General features: G+C 49.4%; 1 protein-coding gene and 1 long non-coding RNA gene across 3 annotated transcripts in view; one reads left to right on the top strand and one right to left on the bottom strand.

Annotated features, from left to right (window-relative positions):
- The window catches only part of LRRC75A (leucine rich repeat containing 75A), a 70,801-nt gene that overhangs the window by 37,654 nt on the left and 15,228 nt on the right, over positions 1-17,919 (top strand). For both annotated transcript variants that reach the window (XM_017832547.1, XM_017832546.1), the window contains exon 3: positions 6,933-7,045. In XM_017832547.1, coding sequence (XP_017688036.1) covers positions 6,933-7,045 — 113 coding nt within the window. The remainder of the gene's footprint in view (positions 1-6,932; positions 7,046-17,919) is intronic.
- On the bottom strand, positions 7,729-9,790 carry LOC108505995. The gene is made up of 3 exons (XR_001877646.1): positions 9,539-9,790; positions 9,291-9,419; positions 7,729-7,945 (listed from the first exon to the last, which is right to left on the bottom strand). It is a non-coding gene; the product is annotated as an uncharacterized LOC108505995 (long non-coding RNA).

The following is a 17,919-nucleotide window of genomic DNA, read 5'->3' as shown; positions in this document are numbered from 1 at the left end:
GATGTCTGCAGGCAACAATAGGCTGCAGTTTAGCCCCAAGCTTTGAAAGGGAAAAAAAAAAAAAAAAGAAGAAAGGGAAGAAAAAAAGAAAACCAGCAAGCCATTAGATGACTTCAGCTCCGCGTGACTACATCAAAAGGGAAGGGAAGGCGGCGTAAATTCGGATTCTGTTCAGCGCTGGGGCTGGGCTGGGGAGCAGGATGCAGTTCTGGTGCCAGCAGCCAGGGAAAGACATTTTGGGGCCACAGGAGCAGCTGCAGGTTTTGGGTGGGCAGAGCTTTCTCCCAGCCACCGTGCTGACCTGGGTGATGGGGGGTTCACCCGCTCTGTGCTGGTGGGTGGCGGGCGCGGCTCTCGCTGATTCCCTGAGATGTGTCCCTGTGCCTTCTCCTCCTGCCTTCCCAGCAGGTGTTTGGAGGTCCCTGTGTCCCATCAGCTTTAGGATGTGTCAGGGACCTCACAGCGTGTGAAACCTTCGCACGTGGGGCCATTTCACAGCGGTGGGGCAACATTTCCTCTTCATTTCCTTGTCATCCTTTCCAGACTCTATCCCCACAGCAGCACGGGTTACTGGGGATTTGCTCTCTTTTGCTTCTTGCAGATTTTTTAATAACTGATTTGATACACATTAAAGCCATTGAGGATGATCTGTCCTAGGGTTTCCCAGAGCATCTCTCACTATTTTATACCTTTGTTTAACTGTGTAATAATTCCATTTATCATTGTGAACATAGGGGGTTTTGTCTCTCAGCTGTTTGGGTTTTTTTGCTTAATAGTCTGAACTATTATCCCATTGTCCTAGCTAATCACCCAAGACACAAAAAAAAAAACCCAAGGAGGAGGATTTGGAAGGAAATCTATCACTCTCTATTTTTTGTGTGAAATAGGTCATGTTTTAAGGTTTACCCTCTACTGGACTGTATGGAAAGCAAATGGAAGGGGTCTCCACACCAAATATTTCATATGCAGGAATGGTTCTCCCAGGATGAGTGCAGTTTCCTTGGCTTGTGACTGCAATGGTTTGTGCCTGGACAGAGCTTTTTGTGCATCAGAGCAGCAACTGCAAATCCTGCAGCATCCAGAAAGTGATGCTGCAAGTTTGAAAAGTTTTTAAAAAGAAATCAAGAAAGGAAAAAAAATATTTTTTAATCAAGTCAAAATCACGATTTGGGAGGGCCAGTATGGGAGTTCTTGTGTGTTAAGATTTACAGGACAGCACCTTTTTTTTTTTTTTAATTTCCTCGGGATTGATTGTGAGTGACAGAAATGTGGGACTGTGTAATGACACAAAAAAAAACCTGTCGCTTCCTCCGCCTGCAGACAATGGCTAATTGTTCTAATTTGGGTCAATCCCCTGCTGTGCTGCAGCAGGAATTCTTCACCAGGGCTCTTTAATCATTAACGTTGGCCTATTTTACAGGATGTTTGGCCCCAGTGCAGCCCCCCCAGGGCTCTGCACATCACCAGGGATTCTGCTGCTGGAGGAGGAGCGGGTGATTAATTTCTTAATGAAAACAAATTAATTTGCAATAACATCTTTATCACGAGGCTTTCCTGTGCTTTGTGTCCTCCTCCGAGTTCTTTGGCCGCTTCTTCTGGAGCAGTTTGTGAACCCAAATCTTACGTCTTGCATTGCGCAGGAGTTGTCGCCACGTGGTGATGCAAGGAGGGCAGGCAGCGATGCCAGGGTTGTTTTTCCCAGTGGAACCATGGTCCTGTTCATCCCGTGTTTGCTTTCCCATGGTGTAATCCCTCTGCTTCCAATTAGCCCCTCCCTCTCTGGCAGTGAGGAACGTTTCCAGGGATGGCTCATTAGTGGTTAAAGGTGGTGTGCAGATGCCGGGTGATGCCTCGCCCACGGGATCTGTTGGGGGGTGCGGGTGGAGGCTGAATGGTTTCCCCTCTACACCACATTTTACACCATCAGTGAGGATAAAACTGGTCCCCCTGCAGAACCCAGGTCAGGTTTGGCAGGACACAATGTGGTGATCCTGCCTCTTGGCCTCCACCTGCTCTCGCTTATCCCTGGAGTTTGACTGAATCCTGTTTCTTCATCCAGAGCTCCAGCCCTTCATCCAGAGGTCCCCTTCCAGGGCTGGAGCCAGCAGCAGGACCCTGGTGGTGCCCAGCACATGCCTGGGGCACCCTCTCCCCCATGGGGACAGACAGGGCTCAACTCCTGCCACTCTCCCTTGTTTTCCAGTTGAACAGGATCCCTCTGGCACGGGGCTGGTTGCGGATTGCAGATGGGGCATGTGCCATGAATCCCTGTCCCAGCTGAAATCTGTTAAGGGATTAAAATCTCATGAATCTCTGGGCTCCTCCCAGCAGTGAGCAGCCCTTTGCTTCTCCAGGGCAGGCAAAGGCAGAGGAGAACGATGGGGAAAGGGGCCCTTTGCAGGGAAGAGCCTCTGCTCTCAATTTTCCCCACATCCCTCCTCTGACCCAGGCTTTGCCTCATGCCTGATGGCCAGGAGCTGTGCTGGGTCTCTGCCAGTTTGAGGGGGACACAGTTGAATAGAAACCAAGATATTGCCCAAAAACTGCTTCCCTGAGCTGAGTCTTGCACCACCTGGGCTTGTGCTTCGTGGGCTCCCTGAGCCTTGCCGAGAGCCAGGGTGCTGTGTGATGTGCTCACATCTCCTCAGAGCTTTCCAGCTGGGCAGCCAAGATGCATGGAAGGGAAAGCAAGTACCATAAAACGTTCCTGCTTCTTGCAGTGAGGCTTTGGCCCCCATTTGGGTGCTGCTCACAGCAGTTCTGCTCTGTGTGACACAGGATTCTGTCCATGCAGGATCTGTACACATGTGTGCAACACCATGGCACTGAGAGTTTTTGGGAACTCACGGATATTTCCAGATGTGTGGCTGATGGATCTCTGGGGAGCTCAGTTGAGCTCGTCACCAGCCTCTTACCAGCATTTATCTGCTGGCTTGTGAGTGCAGTGCTAAGGGAAAGGCCATATCCCAGCTCTATGAAACAGGCTTTTTCCTGGCAGCACTGTCAGCTGGGAAAGCTGAGCTCTCTGTGTGGTCTGTCCTATCTCCCCAACCCTGAGATGCTGTGCAGTTTTCCTCCCAGAGTCTGGAAACCAGAGTACCAAATGCACTTTCCCACGCACGTACCCACAAATGCCTGTTTAGAAGGGCCAGATCTTATGTGGTGTCACTGGTGATGCCTTTGCTAGAGATTCATCCCTGTGTGTTATTTCAGGAATGATTACTGCTGCAGTTTGGGTCTGGTGGTGGGACAACGTGCTCCTTGTGCTTTATTATTGCCCTTTCTGTGGAAAGGGCACGCGGTGTTTGCCAAAAGCCAGCGCTGTGGGTTTCGGTCTCTGCGGGTTGAGGGAAGTCTGCCCTGCCACTCATGCACCCTCTGACCACAAAACCCCAGCTTTATACTGACCTCGCATGAGTGATGTGATCCAGACTGGAGCAGATGGGGCAAAAAGACCTTTTTTGGCTGGTGCTTTTCATTTTGTGGGAAGCAGTTAAATCACTGGAAGCAGCAAGGCAGGATGGCAGCAGGATCTGCCCGCCCAGTGGGGTTTGGAGCTTCTCTTCCATCATGCCCGAGGATGCTGATGGTACAGACAGCGAGGTTAAAACTTTGCCAACACAGGCAAGCTGGGCTGATTTTTAAGCTGACTCAGTTTTCAAACAGTCTCTTGGGCTCAGTCCCACGAGGGTGTGCGTCAGCTTCAATTGTTTCCTGATAGACTTGGATCATAAACAGTGAACAAGCCTTTGTTTAGACCGTGAGAGGAGCCTTTGGCACTGCACCAGCAAAACTCCCTTCTCCTGCACACAAGTTCTGTGCAGCCCAGGGCAGCCCTCGTGTGCCAGGGATCACCCCTGGGGCTGCTCTGGAGACTCCTGCAAACTCTCAGGAGTTGCAGAGGTTCTGGAAAGCACCTAAAAAATGTGGGTTCTTGAAGCAGAAAGGTTTGTGTCTCACCCATGGGCAGGTGAAGTGCAGTGATGGGAATGAGATGTGCAAAGTAAAGTGTCTTTTGAGGGTTCTGAAATGGACTGTTTATTTATCCCAGTGTTTAACTGGAGCACTTAGCTACAGACCATGCATGAGTTGGTGTGTGCAGAAACCATGTTCTCTAAATCATGTTTTAAAACTCAAAAATAGAAGTAGCCCAGTATGTGCAGGGTTTGGGAGCTGAGCTTGTGAAGAAAAAGGGCTGAAAGAGTGGTCTGTTTGGGATGACCATGGAAGGATAAGCTGGATGTGGTTGCTGATACAGAGGATTAAAACACTTTGCCCTGCTGTAACCTCTTTCCTTGGACCCCCCTCAGTGTGCTGTGTCAGTGCTGATGGACGATTTGCTGGGTTCTGTTGAGAGGAATTCTTTGGGCTGAAGTTCTCAGAAATCAGTTTGATGTGAAATTCAGGTCTGAGCTTCCACCAGCCACCTGGACCCACTGCAGCAGAGGTTTGGCAGCTGAAGGGGAAAAGCCTCTTACTGGAGAGGCAAGATGATCCTGTCACATTTGTACCAGCAAAAATTTGGGTTTTTTACTTTGTCAGCTTCTTTTCCACGTTCTCTTGTGCATCATTTCACTTCCCTGGCAGTTCAGTTGCTGGGAGATAATACTGGAGACAAATTTAATTATCTCTTTCAGGGTTATGTTGGACGTAATTTGCAGCACAGAATGTCAACACTGTGTACTTACTCCACAGCATTTTAGCACATTGTTTCCTTCTCAACAAGGAGTTTTTTTCAGAGGATGCAGGGAGGGCTGGGAGATGGGAACCCCCACACAGCACCCAGGGTGGACGCTGCTATTTCAGGGGCTGCTGCGGTGCTTTGCGAGAGAACAGCTGAAAAAGAATAAAACAGATAAAATGAAAGCTGATGGCACCTGGCAGCTTGCTGTGGATATTACACAGAGGTAGAAAAAATAGGGAGGTGTCAAAACTCGTGGTGTTTTCATCTCGCTTTGGGGATGCTGGTTACACAGCGAGGAAGGTGTTGCTGGCAGAGAGCGCTGGGAGGGAGCGGCGTGCGCTGTTGCCTTCCCGAAATGTGTTGAGGCTTTAATTAAGGAATGACTGCAATGTGTTTCCAGACCTTCCAGTGGAAAACATGAAATAAAACCTTGTCTTTCATTATTTATTTTTTTTTTACCTGTGTTAATTGGCCGGGCTGAGGCTCCCAGGGTTCACCCATCCCCAGGCCCAGAGCAGTACGTGGTTCTTGCTGCAGGGTCGCTGGCGGGAGAGGAGCTGTGGGCATGTCTGAGGTTTAGCACGGGCTGACATCCCGTTGAAATCTGTGGGATTAAAACCCTTGTTTCAATTTAAGCGCGGTGACAAATGAGGTGTTGAAAAGCATGGGTTTAAATATGCTCTTAAACCCGTATTTCCTGGGAACCGGGAGGTACATCCGTCAAACGCTTGCGGAGCTCAGGTGAGAAATGGCTCCTGGCTCACGCTGTTCCCAGCTCGTGCTGACACAATGTTTTCCATACACCGTGCCCTGCTGGTATCTGTGGATCTGGAGTTTCTACCTGAGCTGCTGAAATCACCTGTCACTGCGTGCCTTTGGTGCAGATGGAGCCGGGAAGGTATCACCCTGCATTAAATCAGCTTTTGATTAATGGTAGTCACTGCGTAGGCACTTGGATATGTCTGGGAATAAACTACCCCAATTTATGTCAAGACTTCGTTTTTACAGAGTGGATTGAACAGAGAAACTAAAAACCACAAGTCCCGCACTGGTGTTTCTGCTCCAGCCATCTGCAGAGACGCCCTTTTGTCCTGTTTGTTGGGGTTTTTTTACCCTGAGAAAACCTGATGTAATTGTTTTCCTGTACACCCAGAGGTGATTTGTCAAAATCCCAACTGCTCCTTGGTAATTCAATATTTATGATGTCTTTATAAGGCCGGTCCCGCTCTGCTGACTCGGAGGCGAGGGGGAAAATACATTGCATAAATTAGGCTGCATGAAACACGAGCTCACAGCTCTGCCAGGGCACCTGGGCAGGGAGGACGTGAAGGCAGCAGTAATTGGGTGTCCAGCAGCATCTTCCTCAGCATCTTCCTCATCCTCCCTGCCTGGCTTGTCCCAGCACACAGAAAATCCTGAGCCATCTCTGTGATCAAAGACCCCAGACCGAGTGCTTATCGTAGGGTTTCCTGTTTGAGTTCCTGTGTCTTCTCTAAGATGTTTCATGATGCAGCAGTTTGATAAAACCAGGCAGACACCGCCAATTGTCGCATCTTGGTCTTTTTTATCATTATTGAACTTTAGGTCGGGTTAATCTCTGCTTGTGACCTTTCAGAGAGCAAGCAAGGCAGAGCAGGATGGGTGGTTTATGTTATTGGATGTCACAGCACGTATGTGAAGATCTTGAAATGAGACATGATTGAACAGTCCAGATACTGGGGGTTGTATTTTGTTTTATTTTTTGGAACCAAAATTTCCAAAGTTTAGGAACCAAAATTTAACCAGAATTAAAGTTTTCCAAGCCAGTATCCTTTGTGGTGAAAGTTTTACCTGAAATTGAGAGGACACCAAAATCCCTGTTTTCGTTCAAGCCTTTTTTTTTTTCCTAAAAAATAAATGTTTTGAGAGTTTCTGCTGAGCTCTGTTGCCAAGATCTCCATCAGCTCACAAAGCCCCTGTTTGCTCTTCTGTGAAGCACTTCTGACAGTAATGGATGGGTAGTTTGCTTTATTTAATCCATCTCTGTAAAATTTTAGTGCTGAAAGCTATTGCGTAGTGTCCAATGATAACAGTGCATCCTTGCAGCTTCTTATCAATCAGAGGGGGATTTTTTTTCCCCCTTACAGATTTTGGAGCACGGTTCCAGCACGGTGTCAGCTCCTGGAGCCTCTTTGAGGTCGGAGCATCCCTTGGGTGTGATGGCAACGCTGCAGACCCCTCACCTGGTGTCCCTCCCTTGTCTCTGCAGGAAGGGGACTCCCTGGGGGCCATGGAGAAGCTCTGCCGGCAGCTCACGTACCACCTGAGCCCCCACTCGCAGTGGAGACGCCAGGGCATCATGAAGAGGAAGCCGCAGTCCTGGTGAGTCGGTTTGGAAACCGCTGTCACCCCGGTGGGTCGCTGTCCCCAGCCTGGGCCTTGTGCCCTCAAGGCCACCACAGGCTCAGGAGAGCAGGAAGGGGGATTTTTCATGTTGTTTTTAGCTGTGCTGTGCAAATGTGGGTGCTGGTGGGAGCTGCCTGCAGTGGCGGGAGGAACAAATCCACTTTGGCTCAAAGCCATTAAATGCTCCTGGAGGGAGCCAGGATGTCAAAACCTCCCAGCTTGCCACAACCTCCAGAATCCTCTGTTGTCTCCAATCTCACCAGTGTTTCCCCCATTTGTGGTTGTGTTATCAGGTTGCTTCATGCTGAACCAGAGGTGTTTTCCTCCTTTTCCGTTTTCCTTTCCCCGTTGCATCCTGGTTTCCAGAGAGCAGCACAGTAGCACCCAGGGAGGGAAGAACAGGCTGGAAAACCTGAACCATCCATCCTCCAAACATCCCGTGCTGGGCATTGGAGAGCAGCAGACAAACTACTCCAAGACATCCTAATTAGGTGGTAATTAATGTACAGGCACCAAGAACACTGTGGCTTGCAGTGTGTTTACACAAAAGGAATTTTTTTATTAAAAATGGGGAGAAGATGACTCCGATCCCCTCCTCATCCAGGTCCTCAGCAAAGCATCCTGGATCCACAGAGCCAAGAAACCTGTGGATGAGGCTGAAGGGAATAGAAAGAACTCCTTGTTTTCTATGATGTTATGCACTATATATTTACTATTTTTGTATAAGGAGGTAAGAAATAGAAAAGAAGCCACAATCTGGCAAAGTCAGAATTTTTATCCAAGTGCTGGCTCATGGTTCCAAGAGAGGTCTGGTTCCTGTTGTAGTAGATGCTGTTTTTAGCCATAGTAGAAACTAATCCAGTGAGAAAACTGGGTCTGGAAAGACAAGAAGAGGGGAGGAACATGGACACAGGAGGAAAACAGACACAAGCAAATAAAGGATTGTGTGGCCTAATAGGATTAGGGCCATATATCCTGGAGATCTGGCTCAGCACCCATACACACTGCTGTCCTTAGAGACTCAAACGTGGAGAAACACCTCCATTTCATTGGCAGTGGGAACTGCTTTTGGTGTTGAGCATGTTTAAGGTGTACTGGTGACTAAAATTTGCTCTTTCCAATAAAGCAGCAGAAACGGAGGGAGCATGTTGGGGATGTGTCCCTCAGGCTGGGCTCAGCACACAGAGCTGGGTAATGACCCAGCAGCTCATTGCCCTCTGGGGTTTTTTTCTTGATTGGAATAGGAAATGCACACCCCTTGTCACCCCATCAGGGCATTATCAAAGTTATGGTGATGGGGCAGTGGGGAGCTCTCTGCAGCCCAAAACAGAAGAAATTCTTGAAAATGAAAAAATTTAAGGCGGTGCTTTGTGCCACTCTGTCTTTAATTGCCAATCCCCGTCCTTAATCATCAGCTTGGAGCTGCTGTGGGAGCACATCCTCGTGCCAGAGATTTGCAGGGCTTTATCTGACAAGGCTGCTGGAGCACTTGCCTTTCCTTGGAGCAGCCGGGGAATAGCTGAGGTTTTTCACGGTTTTAACTGCAGGGATGAGGTTTGGGCAGTAAACGAGGCCCTGAGCACATGGCAACGACCCCAGGGCTGTGAACATGGGACACAGTGGGAACATGGGACACTGGCTGCTGGCTCTGCCCAGGCCAGGGTTTGGAGGATGGGATTTGCCTGGGTTTCTGGTTTAGATGCTCTGTGAGTTGCAGGCAACCCTTTACTGGAAGATGAGGTCAGCCTTTTACTAAGGTCTAAATGCCACGATGTAGAGGTTATAAGGAGACTAGAGAGAGCATCTGTCTTGTCTGTGCTGGAGCAGTCACTGCTTTATTCATGTGCTGGCAGTTCCCCTGCCAGGAATGCTCCTGATCTCTGTGTAAGTTGATTCCTTGCACAGCAGGTATTTCCCCAGAGTCCCCCCTCTGGGTTTGCCAGTGCCTTGACATGCTTCCAAGGGAGTAATGGGGTCCTATTCCCAGGTGTTGGTGTTGCCTTGGCTCAGCCCCTGCTGTCAAATGTCTCAGGAACTTTCAAATATTAAGTTTCCACACTTTTCTGTGTGTCTGTTGGCCATCCACACCCTATCAGTGCTCTGCCCTGAGGCTGCTCCTCCTGCCATTCCCAGCTCCAGCTGGGAAAAACAGGACAGGGGCTGCTGCAGAAGAGATGTTGGTTTTTCCTTTCCCTCCCCTCCTTCTCCCTGCAGCACCGACCTTGTAACATCCCTGGGCTGCACCTGTGAATAACACTTTCTTAAGCCATTTCTCCTTTTTCTTTGCTCTTTCTTAGTTCTTTCTTTTAATTTTCTCTCCTTCTTGTTGGAGAGGAAGTCTTCTGACAACCTTGGGGTTAGAAAGGGACAATTTAGAGTCACCTCCTGTCCTGTGTTGTGACTTCCCTGGAGGATGCACCCACAGGAAGCATTAGCTCTATATTTGGATGTGGAAACCTGGTCCCTCACCTCCTGCACAGTGATTCTGGTCCTTGTCATGAATGTTTTGGCTTTGTCTCTGGTTCCCTGCTGATAATATGAATTAGGGATTGCTAAAGGATAACAGCAGGGGCAGTGGAACCCATCATGGAGAAGTCCCAGTCCAGAACTGCAGAGTTCCTGGAGAATGCTTTGTTGATTAGGAATCTGTATCTCAGTGATACCTTGTGCTCCTGGGTCCCATCTGCAGAGGCACAGTCATTACTGTACTGCCTCCTGACAAGCCCAAACACACACATCATCCTCTGTGGTGGGGCTTTATTAGGAGGCATCATTTCTGTGAGCTCACGGCTGTGCTCCACAATCCCCTGTCCCCTGCAGCTGGGCTGGAAGTGCTGGAACAGTTTGGGAAAGAACTGGAGTTTAATTATTCCTACAATCAGGAATGGTGGGAGTGCTTTTGTAGGAGATGGGTGCATTAGTGCAGTGCTGATCCCTCTCTTTGATCCAAAGTTGTGGAATCAAGGGGGTCTCAGACACAGTGGGATGCTGAAGGGGCGGTGGCTTCTGGATGTCATTGTATTGCCACCTCCTTGGATGCACAGAGTCAAACTTTTAGTGGGATAGCATTCCTTCTTCACTGAGTGCCTGTTGGCATTTCCAATGGGCTGTGGGGGATGCAGCCAGCAGCAGAGGGGTGGATCAGTCCCTCCTGGACCGGCTCCTGGGACCCCCTGGTACCTTTGCTGAGGTCTCGCTGGCATGGTGAGTGAGAGCCCTGCTCAGCTCAGCTGAGTGCTGAGCAAAGCCAAACAGCCGTAATTAATCTCACCAGAAATATGGCAAAATAATTACAAGGGAAAATTGCTTTTCTTTATTCCACAACTGCCATATCCATTACAGGTGATAATGGGAAGCAGAGCAGCTGGAGGAGGAGGATGGGGACGGATGATAGAGGGGACTGGAGCTGATTTTGCAGTCAGTCAGTCGTGCTGTGGTCAGGCAGCCTGCTGTGTAGGCAGAGGGGGAGGCTCGTGCTTCCCAGTTCCATCTCATCCCAGGCATCACGTCCAGCCTGTGTGTGCACAGACAGAGCTAAATGGAGGGAGACGCTCTCAGCCTTGGCTGCCCTGCTCTGCTGTGTTGCCTGGCACCAGAGCACCCAAACCTGTGCCAAATGACCTTATTTTTTTTGCATATTATAAATCTGTCTGGCTCTCCCTTGCTGTCTCTGTGCCTCCCTCTGAATTGCATGCATTAAACATCCAGGATGAGAGGATAGCCAATAGCAGGAGGATGAAGCCAGCCTGCAAAAGTAATTTGTATGTCCCTGGCTCTGCCTAGGGCCACGATTACAGTCCAGTGTTTAACTAGCAAGTGTTGAATTGGATCCTGGAATCTCCCTGCTCCTCCTGCTGCCAAGTGCTCGCTTCAGCATCACAAAAGCAAAACTGGGAATCAAAGCTCCACGTGCCTGTAATTGCTTTGGAGAACAGGCTGGATGCTCTGTGGGGAGGGAGGAGGTGTTTCCCTGGGGCTTTGCCATGTCTTTCCTATCCCTTTGGGATATCCCATTACTGTTCCTTTCTGTGTTGCTGCTGTGTCCAGGAGAGATAAAAGGAGCCAGGGATGCAGCAGGGAGGATCCTGCCAGGGATGCAGCAGGGAGGATGGAGCAGTGGTGCCTTCCCCACTGGGCTGAGCAGTGAGCACCAGCTGAAGGAAGATTGACAATTCATATCGTAACTCCAAATCTAGCCCCATTTTCCATCAGGTAAAACCCACAGTTCCTGTTGATGCCACTGGAGCACGAAGCACGGAAGGATTTAGGGTGAAGCAGCTCAGTTTGAGCACTGTTATTAAATGGGGTGAATCTGGACCCAAATTTGTGGATTTTCTAACTCTGTTGTTGCTCTGCAATAAGCAGAGAACCCCCTAAAAAGATTTTGTAGGTGGCTTTACTTAGCTCCAGCCAACTCTCTTCTCATTGCCACTTGTCCTTTCTGCTGATGGCAGGGCCAGCCTGGGGTTCTCCTTTACACCTGGGAGTCAGCCTGAACTCCCCTTGGCTCTCTTAAGACTCTCTGAGGTGAAATAGTTAGAAATCAATTTGAAAGTACCTGGCTAAAAGTGCAAATAGTTTGGGACACCTTTTGGAAATCAGGAGGCCCCTTCAGGCTGTGGCAGATTTTAATCCCTGGTTACCTGTGGGTTGAATGTTCTCCATTGCATTTGGCATCCAGGTAGAGAGACCTGTTAAAACAGAAGAGAAGGGTGCTTTGATTTAGTGATGAACTTGTGGAGGCTGAGCAGCCTTATTTTGTTGGTAGGAACGATCTTTTAACATCCCACTCCTAACTTCATCAGGGGCACAAAACACTTCTGTCCTGGAGGAATGCTGGGTGCTGGTTTTTTCATACTTGCTTGCAGTGCCTGCTTGAATTCCTTTATAAGGCAAAAAAAAAAAAAAAAAAAAGGGAGTTTTCAAGGGAGAAGCCCTTTTGAAAACAGAAAGAGAACGTTTGTGGATGGAAATCCTCCGCTGCTGCCGGCAGCTTGTGGGCGAGCGATAGGAGAAGTTGTAGCTCCTGCAACAAACGGTCCCTTCAGAGCATCCGACACAAATCCACTGTCGGTGGGAGGAGGCTGGAGCAGGAATTATGCAGTGTCTCCTCTTCATTAGAATCCCTCTGTGTGTCTGTGTGTGCACAGCAGGCTGCTGGTCACTGCTGCAGGAGAGCAGAGGATTTGTGATCCAAAGCCTTTGGGACGCGCGTGTGGGCGATCCCTGCTCTCTGTGTCCGTGGGATGTTGTTGTGCCCTGTGTTACACGACTGTCCCAGAGAGCAGAAGGGAGACAACAGCAAAGTGCTTTACAGGACATGGAGAAAATGCCACAAACCCCAGAATGAGTTATTGGCTGGTGCTGTGTTTTCAGGGGGTGTTCTAAATCGCTCTACCTTTTACAGTGGAAAACAGGCAATTTCCAAACATTTCCAGCACAGCCTGAGGCTTCGTGCATGTGGAGAAAAGCAAAGTTCTGATTCTTGGTGGTTCTTTGGGCTGCCTGGGGTTGGGAACTGAGGCCTCATCAGTGGGATGCTGGGCTCTGGCTTACAGGTGGGTCCTGCATCCCACAGGAGGAGGTGGGTGAGGCACAGAAGTGCTCCTGGCCATGGTGGATCTTCTGACCTTTACTGGGTTGTATCACAACAACCAAGGTCTGCAGCCTCGTGGTCACTGAGTCCATGAATCCTTGTGCTGCCATCCTCCTCAGGAGCTAAATACCTGCTTTGGTGGCTGCGATTTGGTGATGGCTCAAAAAGATGGTTCACCCCCGGGGAGGGACAGCCTGTGGCCCTCTGCACCCTGTGGCTGCCAGTGTTTGTCCTTGTCCTTGCCCAGGCGTGTTGTCACCAAGCTCCAGCCACCTGTGGCTGTGACACAGAGCTTGGGTTGTCTCTGACATGATGATTGCAGTGAGGATGCAGGAGGGAAGCAATTCATTCCCAGGGTGGGCACTAAATACCAACTGCTGCCTGCCTGTGCCTGGAGGCTGTTATTAAGGGCTGTGCTGGGGTGAAGCAGAGCCTCCCCCTCTGTGTACCCTGCAGCATAGAAACATGGTGGTTATTCACTATGTTATTTCTGTTAATTGCCCTAAGAACACAGGAGAGGCCACCTCCAAGCATGTCCTGCCCTGCTCTTGTGGCTGAGGTTTGGAAATTAGAATTTATTCTCGGCGTATTGTTGTGGTTCAGCACTCAAATCCCAGCCTGGCTGAGGCAGACCAGGTTTTCCTCTGGAAATATTGAATGGCCACCAAAAGTGTCTTGCAAGGTGTCTGATGTCTGGTTGTCCCTTGTCACCAGGGCCATGCAGGAGGGAGTCCCAGGGCAGCAGGTCCTGCAGAGCCATTTGATGCAAAGGGGTGTCCCTGCCTGAGCAGGGCTAACTGGGAATGGGGAGGGTTAACCACGGGCACTGAGTAATCCTCCACTAATAGATGATGACTTAATGTGATGGGAAGACCTGGAGTGACCCAGAAGTCAGAAGGGAGCTAAGATTTTGGGAGAGAGAGTGGAAAACAAGGGGAGGATGAGCAGGACAAAAGAAACCTCCCCCTTGGCTGCTGTCAGAGACGTTCTGAGTGATTTTGCAGCTTGAGGCCGTGTCCTGTGTGCCCCAGCATGGCTGTGGTCAGGGTTGCCACTGGCATCAGCTGGCTCGTGGTGCCTCCTGCCTATCTCATGTGTTTGCTTGGCCTCTTCTGAGGCATCAAACTCAGACTTATAAAGCACTTTGTTCAGCCTTATTCCTGAGTTATTAATGCCAGCAATAGCAGGGTGTGGGGTGTGGTGTTCCCTCTGTATCAGAGGGTACTCGGCCCCCACGGAGCAAATCCCAGATGTGCCCACGGGCAGCACTGGCATCACGCAGGGCTGAGGATGCCTGGCACCTACAGCAGCTCCTTTGGGAGATACCTTTGGTTTGGTCTGGTTCACGCTGAGCCAGCATGCATAAACCTGGAATATTTTCTCTCCTTTGGCAGAAATGTTTGGAAACTTGCGGTCCTGAAGAGCGGTGGGGGCTGGTTCCAGCAGCGCTCTGGGATCCGGCTCTTTGCCAAGCAAACGAGCAGGTTTGCTGGGGTTCAAGGCATGCACCATGGCCAAACAAAAAAGGAAAAAAAGAAACCTTTAGAGGTACCAGCAAGGAGCTGGGAGAAATATTTGGATGTGGATGATTTTACAGTTCATATCCGAGGAGTGCACTTTTCATCACCTCTGTCCTTCTCACCTCGGTCTCCTCCATGGCCATGGGGCATTTCCTACATCTGCCAGTCTGGGACTCTTTGGACTTTTTATAGTGACTCAAGATGTGACTTTCTATTTCTTTTATAGCTGGGATTGGAACAACCATGATTTGACCTGTCACTTGTTCAGTTCTCAGTGCTCCTCCACATGATGCTGCTTCTGGGCTCCTGCCTCTTGAATTTATTCCCTTTGGCACATGCATGGCTGGAAGCACAGTGCCTTCTGTAGTTTTGCTCTCTGATGGTCTGTGTGACTTCAGAACTGCCTGGTCAGGGGCTCCTTTGTTTGTGGAAAGTCCATTTTCCAAGATAGCTGAACTGGAGCAACCTTTTGGGGGCTGGTCCTTTGCAGGCACCAAAGTACCTGGCCAGGATTTTTTGCTCCACGCTGGCACCCCAACAGAAGGGTTTGAATGAGTGTGGTGGAGAGGTTAAGCCTGGGGTTAAATATGCCTAAATTGCTTCACAAAAATGAGGGACATGCTGGTGAGCTGCTGTGGCTGTGCCCTGGCCCTGCGTGGTGCTGGGCAGCTGCCCCGTCCACACTGGCTCCAGCCTGGCTGTTGGAGCCAGTTTATCCCTGGGAAATCCCAACCCTTTGAAGCTACCCTGCCGAGATGCAGCTCTCTGCAGCCAGGCAGGCATCACAGCACTCACTCCTCCTTGCTGTGTAGGAAATCTGGTGAATCTCTTCTCAAAAAATGCTGCTTAACATGAAAATGTCCCATCTGGCGTGTCCAGCGTTTTGTGACTGTGCAAAAAACGTTTTGTCCTCGTGGGAATGGTGTGTGACGTTGGAGGGGAGAGGATGATCAGGCCAGCAATCATCCACCACAGGTCAACAGCACAGGCTAAGCCACGTGGGAGGAAGGGAAGGATTTCATCCATTTGGAGATGGATGTCTCCTGATGAGACAGGAATTGAAAAAAAAAAAAAAGCTATGTCATTTTAAAGTCAATAATGTACAGCACTAAGAGGCTTTTGCATTAAATAATGCTCTTTTAAGGCTAGTGGGGTATAAATACCAGGGTGTCAGGTTGTTCCTGGTGTGCACTTTATCCCTGAATCAGTGTGTGTGCATCAGACGGGGCGGGATGGACCCGGAGGTGCAGGGAGGATGCCCTGAGCTGCTCCTGGCTTTGCCCAGCTGAGCAGCCCGAGTGTGCCACTGTCACAGCAAAGCTTCCACAGCAGCAAGTAGCAGGCTGGAAACAAACAGAAGGAATTCCTTTTTCACTCAGCTCTCCTTGTTGAATGATGTTAAAGGGCCCAAAAGCACAGAGAATTCAGGACAGAACATTAAGCACTCTAGTTCAGACTCAAGAAGGCTCCGAACACGGGAAGCTTGAAGGGTTTGCCAGGGAGGAGTAACTGAATAAAGCTCTGGATCCTTTACCCAAATATTGACTAACATCCAGACATTAACTGACATCCAGACACAGGATCTGGGCTTCTTAGCCCTTGCTGTGACTGAGGATGGTTATTCCTTTGCATTGATGTTTATCACTATTCCAGCATTAGTGCAGTGAGGAGGTGAGATTTTTCCAGAGTCTGCAGGGTCCTGCCATTCCCTAAGAACTACAGAGGCTCCCTCCAGCCTGTAATTCACTTGATGCATCCTGCCCTTCTGCCTTGAATTTTCTGCCTCCTTCTGACTCCATCAGGGTGACCTGTCTCTGCTTGCCTGAGGGCTTTGGGGAGCCCTGAGCAGTTAAAGGGAATCCTCAGAGGAAATCCGTACTGAGAGTGACCTGAGACAGGATCCAGCCTTGGAGAAAAAGCCATTTAGATGTTCTGCAGAGGGCAGAAGTGCTCTGATGTCGATTGAGCCAGGGGTGTCCCCTGCCAGGGTCCCTTGACATGTCAACACACATCAGTCTGCCCTGGCTGGCAGGGTGGTCTGTCTTTCCCGACAGGCTTGGAAGGAAATGCAACATTTCTTGCTGAATTTAAAGAGTCAGAGTCACTGGAATGACCTTTGGTGCGATGAAAACGGGACTAAACAGCGAACAAATAAAGTGCCTGTTGTGGAGGGAAAGGTGAAATGCTGCAAATCCAGGGGAGCAAATATTTGTGAGGGCTGTGGCTAAGAAATAATTCTGCAACATGCTGTTTGTGGCAACTGAAGAAGCTGCCACCCTACAATCATAGAATCATTAAGGTTGGAAGAGCCTCCTAAGGTTGAGTCCAACCCTTGGTGTAACTGCCAGGTCCACCATTAAACCATGTCCCCAAGGGCCACATCTACATGCCTTTTAAATACTTCCAGGGATATCTTTAAATAACTCCAGGGAGTTTGCTTATTGCTGATATTGAGGGGAAATTTGATTTCTCCTGTGCCTGTCGGAGCGAGAGCTGTGGGATCTGCTCCACTGTTTCCTGGGAAGCCTGGGCATTTTGCACACCCCAAAGCACACCAAGCAGAGAGGGTAAGCAGGTGGTGAAATCACTCATTTTGTTCTTCATTGCCGCTGAGAGTCATTTGGGCATGAGATTGGCGAGTTTGGGATGGAAATTTTTTGCTGAATATTGCAGCAGCATCTGGAAGGTGGGACTGTTGGCTGGGCAGGATCATCCTCCGTGCAGCTGAAGGGGAATTGCTGGTGAGCTGGGATGGATGGGATCACACAGCTGAGTTTTGCTGGGGGAGAAGTTATTCCTGGGGATTCCTGACAGCTCCCTGATCATGGAGAGGCTGCAGCTGCTTCTTGTGTGCCAGCCCAGCCCCATCACACCTTGCTCAGTCAGGAGTTGGTGTTAGTAAAGACCTACTTTTTAAGCTGCTGGAGCTAAACTGTAAATAATGCATGGATTTTGAAATGCCACCCGGGTAGGTGCTACAGGGCAAGCTGTCACCTTGGAAGAGGCTTAAGGTTTTCCACTGACTCAGGCTGTAAAATGAGCCCTTACCCTGTTCGTTGCCCTCCACAAGTTGTCTGTGTTGCTCCAGAACTTAAAGCAATTAACCCAAACTGTGCAGTACCATTTCTCGCCCCACAATGATGAATATCCACCCCGACAAATGCTTGAACTGCCTTTGCTGTTCCCTCGTTGAGCAAATGAACTGACAGCCAGAAGTACTAGAAAGTAATTTAAAGTAGAAAAATCCTGAGGTTGGGATGAGATGATTTACAGCAGCAGGACATCCCTTCCCACTGACTCGCTTCTCTGAGCTTGCTCACATTCTTGCTGAAGCCTCAAAAGCTTCAGGTGATCACAGGCACCACCTGTGATTTAAAACCTCGATTTCAAGCCACCCTCCTCTCCCCTCCTGCAACTGAACTAAGGAATAACCTGGTAGTTTTCCTCCCCTCAGAGGGAACATCCATCCTGCTGGCATCGCTCCCCTCCCACCTCCTTGCACTTAGGTGCTTGTGCTGCCTTAAGTATGTTTTTAAGTCCTGTGCCTGATTAAAAAAGGCCTTTGACTGTGAAAAGTGTGGGGGTTGTAATTTTTTTTTTTTTTTTTTAGTAATTACTCCTCTGCTTCTGGGCAGAGTGGAAATTAGATTTTCTATTGACACATGGCAGAGATTATTTAAACCAATCCTCACAACTTGGGCTGCGGAGCAGGGAATCGAGTAGTAGAAATTGTT

The sequence above is a fragment of the Lepidothrix coronata genome, unplaced genomic scaffold, assembly GCF_001604755.1.
Source record: "Lepidothrix coronata isolate B3197 unplaced genomic scaffold, Lepidothrix_coronata-1.0 Scaffold203, whole genome shotgun sequence".
Classification (NCBI taxonomy): Eukaryota; Metazoa; Chordata; class Aves; order Passeriformes; family Pipridae; genus Lepidothrix; species Lepidothrix coronata.
The sequence above is the reverse complement of the archived record's forward strand: the minus strand, read 5'-3'. Positions and strand labels throughout refer to the sequence as shown.